The 5,982-nt window shown below is 36.2% G+C and overlaps 1 protein-coding gene across 1 annotated transcript in view; it reads right to left on the reverse strand.

Moving 5' to 3' along the window:
• Positions 1-697: 697 nt before the first annotated feature.
• The window catches only part of LOC118736684 (pickpocket protein 19-like), a gene marked incomplete at its 5' end in the record, with an annotated part of 5,974 nt that continues 689 nt past the window's right edge, over positions 698-5,982 (reverse strand). Inside the window, 7 exons of the mRNA XM_036466726.1 lie at positions 698-1,011; positions 1,114-1,356; positions 1,491-1,544; positions 2,363-2,495; positions 4,632-4,781; positions 5,110-5,749; positions 5,840-5,956. Coding sequence (XP_036322619.1) covers positions 698-1,011; positions 1,114-1,356; positions 1,491-1,544; positions 2,363-2,495; positions 4,632-4,781; positions 5,110-5,749; positions 5,840-5,956 — 1,651 coding nt within the window. The remainder of the gene's footprint in view (positions 1,012-1,113; positions 1,357-1,490; positions 1,545-2,362; positions 2,496-4,631; positions 4,782-5,109; positions 5,750-5,839; positions 5,957-5,982) is intronic.

Genomic DNA, 5,982 nt, shown 5'->3' on the forward strand with positions numbered 1-5,982 from the left:
ATATTATCGAAAACGTTTGAAATCGGAATAAACACCCTTGATACCTGCGCCGGGTATATAAAATTCATTTTCGCCTGGACTTATACATCTTTAATTGTTGTTCTTAATTTTACTTTTGCCTTTATCCTTTTCTTCATCTATGTATGTGCGTACTCACCTTTACTTTCATTATTGTATTGGTCTTTATCTAAATAAGTCTGATTCCGTCCCAGCCATTTTCGTGTGCAATTTCCGTTGAATTTGCCAATTTACTCCCTACCCAACCAATCGCCACTAAAGTAGTTCCACTTCAAAAAAGTAAATTTTTGTAGGCTACTGCAATTAGAAGTTGGGAAAAATTCTGGCACATGCCGAAAGATTCTAAAATATTCCGAAAAATACCGTAAAGCTCGGAAAATCCCTAGGGGTACCAAAAAAAACCAAACCTGACAAGTGACATTGTCACATTGATATGTGCGCTTATGTTATTACATGTCAGTTTATTCTTGTGATCAAGTACTTACATATGTATGTAATTGTAATTGTATTGTAGCTTTGATGTATTATAACAACAACACAACAATAAGTAGGCTAGTATTTTAGCATTTATGTGTACACACAAATAAACTTGGTTTTCAATATACATATGTATATCTAATAAGTATTTATGTTTACAATAGATATCTGTAACTTCATACATACATATGTAGATCTCCCACTAATAACTTATCTTCGCTATGTGCTGAGTCTGCCAATCGGCAATTTGTGGCAAATTTCGACTCATTTTGCTATTATAGAAGAGACTTTCGTAGCTTTGCGGTTGAATGAGTTGATTTTTCATATTCAGCTGATGTATTTGCTTGATATTATTTTTCAATTGAATTGGTGCAGATGCATGTTGTGATTTACACTTATTATTGCGATATTTCTGAAGCAAAAATGTGGGCAGATCAACTAGCAAAAAGTATGCCAATTCCATTGTACTGATCAGCGAACAGCCAAGGAAGAGTCCAGCAATGCCACCAAAGGCGACTATAAGTACATACATAATTTGAAAATTTTATTAACTGGAATTACTAAACAATGTAACATAATATCTCACATCATCACCATTTGCATAAACTCAACACTCACCCATTAAGTCCACCCAACCGAATATCAAACTTGTGCGATAGACCATCATCGTTTCGAAACGGAAATGCACATCTAAATCAACATATGACAGATTGCCGCGCGTTTCCGACGGTAGAAATGAGGCACGTGCATCCGCCAAATAATTTAGCGAATAACAATTGCGAAAGCACTCACAAACCATGCCATCATGATAGTTGTGTACATACTTCTCCTCTTCCTCACTGTGAGAATACATAAAACGTTCTGCAAGAAGTATTTAATTAGGTAAAATTTGAGGTATGAGAGAGATAAGAGTGAAGAACATGTGAGTGATTAAAGAGGAGTGATTTGAAAGTGAGTGCATGAAATGGTAAATAACAATTCGATTGAAGTGTTACCGTTATTCTGCGCTAAACACAGCAAATCCTTTGCCTTGCAAGTGGGATACGGACCTGTAAGAGTTACAAGGTACGATTTTAAGTTGGCGGAAATGCGCTGAAGAAGGCATTGGCATCCATAAATGTACATATGTACAGTGGCGAAAATATGAATAGGAAAGAGATATTCTAGCGTTCTTTGGTTATTTCCCTTTCGTTTATTTAATGTTTGTTATTCTTTATGAAAGTGTAGCTCGTTATCCAACAAAAACCATGCAAGTCAAAATTTCAAACTTTGTACAAAAATTAACGAAATTCGGCAAGATTTCATCAACATTTTAAGATTTCATATAAACATTCTGAATATGCAGTTTTATAGCCCATTAAATTTTGGTATAAAAAAGTGCAATTTTTGAGTAGGTAAAACTTGTCATTGATTTTTGGCAATTTTTTTCGTGGAAGGTGTTGCGCACTTTCTCTATACGAAAAAAACTGTCGAGCACAGTTTGTATTGAAAAAAAAATGCGCTACTTCAAACTTGCACTTTGTAATACTTTTAAAACAGAAAGGACTGCAAAACTGCATAATGAAAAAAATTTAAAAAATCTGTTTAAAAAGTTTAAAATTTTGATCAACATTTGTTGAAATTCGTCGCATTTTTATAAATGTTCTACAAAGTTTGAAATTTTGATTAGCATGGTTTTTTTAGATAGCAAAAAGTAATACAAATTTTTTAAACAAAGAAAGTGGCCAAAACTTGCTAAAATGCGCTTTACCCATTTACATTCTCGCCACCGTAGGTGCGTTGGAGTATGTGTGGGTGGATGTACAAATGCTTTTACTGCCGATCGCTGAGTATGAGATGCATTTTTTGATGGCTTGTACGTGCTTACCAGGTGGAAATAGCAAATCCATTGTGCAATTACAATATTTCACCAAGTACTGTTGATGACACTCTGATTGGCAATTTTCAATCATATAAACGTAACCCTGGAGCGTGCGAAAGTTCTTGCTGTTATTTTCATCCTTTTGAGGTGAGCGTTTGGAATGAGGACAAAATTGAAGAAAATTGTGGGGGAAAAATATAAACTTTACTTAAATTTAATGTAATTATTAAATCTAATGCAATTCTTTTGATAACGAATTTTTAAATACAGGACTGAAGGCGTCAGATGCGAACTATAGTGAGGAGAGACTGAATAAGAAAAATTTCATTTACTCGTACACGTAGATCAAATACTAAACCATAGTGCGGCCAAAACTTTTTTAAACCCCGAAGAAGGCTCTAATGCAGTCCTTATTTGCAATAGAACCACAAAATAAAAAATAAAATGTGTTGAAAAAGGGAATAACGAACCGAAAACTGCACTAAAACGAGATATGTGGACCATAGGACTGATAAAATAAGAAAAAAGAAATTACAAATTTACTACCCTATCTAATTATGTATTCAAACAAGTATCTTAATAATTTGTTGCACATTAAGAAATCATCTAAACAAACCCAGAATCTAGTTGAAGGATTCATGCCTGCTGCTGGTTCTTTACTTTTAGGATGCGATGCTGCATTGTGAAGACAAGGAACAAACTTGTGGTGTCTAGTCCGTAGCTTTAACGATGAAGTGTTGGGAATATTACGAATACTAAGCTTTGATTTGCCCTAAGAACTTCTAATGAATAGGCATCTTGCCCACTCCATAGGCGCCAGATTGAGGATATACTGTTTATCTTTGGCTATGGGTTGGTAAATGAGAAATTTAGTTAAACGGCTTCATATTCAACGACTCATTCGCCACTGTTTCATTAAACCAGAGTAGGTATTGGAGTACATACAAGGCCTGCCAGAATTAAGTTGGTAGTGCAGGTTTGGTTGAGACTATTTTCATTGAAGATTGATTCCTCACGAATCATTTCTCCTTAGAGTATCGTATCTACTATAGTCTAACCTCATACAGCAAGAAGATAACATTCGACTAGATAAATTAAAGACTGGCGAATTAAAATGCCACACGGAAGTTCTCCTCCTCAGTCCTACTGCAAGAACTAAGTTTTTGAAGTGAAACTTCCTTAGCGGCGGTTGGTTGTTTAGGAGTAACTTGGCAAATTCAACGGAAATTGCACACGGAAATGGTGCAACGGAATTTGCACACGGAAATTGCACACTGAAATGATTGGGGCTGAAACAAATGCTTCTTGAGTGTATGCACATGGTATTAATTTAACGAAAACTTGCTAATAAAAGGTTAAAGAATAACACTTAGAAAAAGACCAATTAAGATGAAGATAGAGGAAGAAAGATTAAAATAAAGGTAAGTATAGAGAAAAGGATATATGTATATAGATAGAGACACAGGGACCAATTTGGGAACTATTTCGGGATTTTAGTGATCGATATTTTCGGGACTTATCGACATAATAATCGATTTTGTTATCGATATTTTTTATCGATACTGCTATTGATTTAGCTATCAATATTGGTATCGATATTTTTTATCGATACTTTTATCGATTTTGTTATCTATATTTTTATGGATTTTGTTATCGATATTTTTACGATTTTGTCATCGATTTTGTTATAGAATAAGATATCGATTTTTTATCGATTGTGTGACAAACTGGATATGTAACGTAAGTTTCACTTCTCCAGTGTGGCCCAGGCGCACTTACTTTCTTTGAAAGAAACATCCACTGGACGTGAAAGTATAGTCTCTTGTTTGCTTTACAAGTTAAGATAGGACTGTGATTATACGGAGTTGAGTTGAGTTCTCTGACCCCTTTTTCGTAAAAAGATGAGTCTATTTAGCTAATTTTACGAGTCTTTCCCAGACAGAAGTGTACATTATTACCGAATTGCCTGCAAATGTAGGGTGTTTCACTTATTTTCCTTTTTTTGCCTGAAAATATTATGTAGTGAACTACTGAAAAAGTTCGAACTATTTTTTTGTGTGTGTTAATTTTGATTTAAGAAAGTTTCCTTCAGTGCAATGTTTGACAAATAATTCAGTCCAAAGTTGACTTGTGCATATGAAAACGATAAACTTTCTCAATATCTTTGCTTGTAGAATTTTGGCCTACTTTCGACATTGTGCAACCTAATTATTCTTAGTAAATTTAATTCTAATTAAAACTGCTATGAATTAGTTATTGTCATTTGTTTGCTTACATCGAAAATGCACTCCCTCAACTTCGAGCCCAATCCACGCGTGTTATTGTCATAGTAGTAGGTGACAGGCTCCACTTCGATCATTGTGCGAGTATTTGCTGGTATGTTCAAAGCGTCTTGATGCCATACACTCGGCTCCGCAATCATAACCTGTTCGAGTGAATTTTTTAGCGTGTCAGTAACATCACTATTGAAAGCCTAAGTTGATGCTCCTTAGCAATAACGATACAATTCACAATTCAAAACAATAGAAACACTTACTGCTATTAAGTCGCTCATGTCCTTGTCTAGTCGAGGTCCAATTCTTACCAAAGTAAGTAGTGAGGATCACTTGATCACTACCTAGTGAGTATTAGAGATGAATTAGACAAGAATTATAGACACGAGTCACTTAACAGTAGTACGATTTTTTAATCTTTTGAATTCAAGGTATGTATGTCGTTACTTCTGAGCAGCACCGAATTATTCTGCTACTCACCAGCACACCCTTTTCGCTGTTACTTTTCGGATAGTGTTTTTCCGGATTTAAATGTACGCGCACCTTCAAACCACTACCCGGACCCGCAGCACCAGTATGCCAAGGCCATAGTACATCGGTTTTTTGCTTTTCACGTCCAGCTTCCGTTTCCAGTGTATTGAAAGCCCAACACAAGCCATTTTTACTGCGTCGCAGTGAGAATATATCACAACAGCTCATAGAGAAGCGATTCCAGAAGCATTGACTTAAAAGCTCTTCACAACGCCACGTCATGAACTCAACCACTTGACTGAAGTTAACATAATTTAGCTGCTCGACAGACACATTTTGCAATTTACTGAAACTTTCAAACTCTGCAAATTTTACAGTATCATAACTGGCGACTATGAGTTCGAAGATTTGCTGATTTTCTGGTGTTTCGTTGGGTTGCAGAAAACGCGTTTTGGCTTCTTCAAAACGTTCCCAATTGAGTGAATTCGCATTAGAAACGGCCACCACTGGAAATGGGATATGATAAACGGGTTTACGCGTGCTATCGACCACAGTCTCCAGTCTGCCCTCAGTGAAGCGTTCGGAGAGTAAGTGACTGACGTAGACGGCGCCAAGTAAGGCCATCATGACGGTCAAGAACCAAACGAAACTGTAGAGTTAACAAAAAAAAAAAAAAAAAAACGCAGAATTTTTAGAATTCGAAAAAGCTGCGGATGCATCTACGTCCACTACTACTCACCGCTCATATTTTCCGGCTCTACGGCTAAACAACCGATTTACGCCATGTATTGTTGTGCTCTGTCCAAAACGAAAGGCCAATTCCCAGGCAGAGGTACTAAACTCGCCGGCCGCACGTCTGATAGACTGCCAAGAAGGCAGTTG

Source organism: Rhagoletis pomonella, unplaced genomic scaffold (genome assembly GCF_013731165.1).
Source record: "Rhagoletis pomonella isolate Grant_MI unplaced genomic scaffold, Rhpom_1.0 Rhpom_scaffold_00003, whole genome shotgun sequence".
NCBI classification, from domain to species: domain Eukaryota; kingdom Metazoa; phylum Arthropoda; class Insecta; order Diptera; family Tephritidae; genus Rhagoletis; species Rhagoletis pomonella.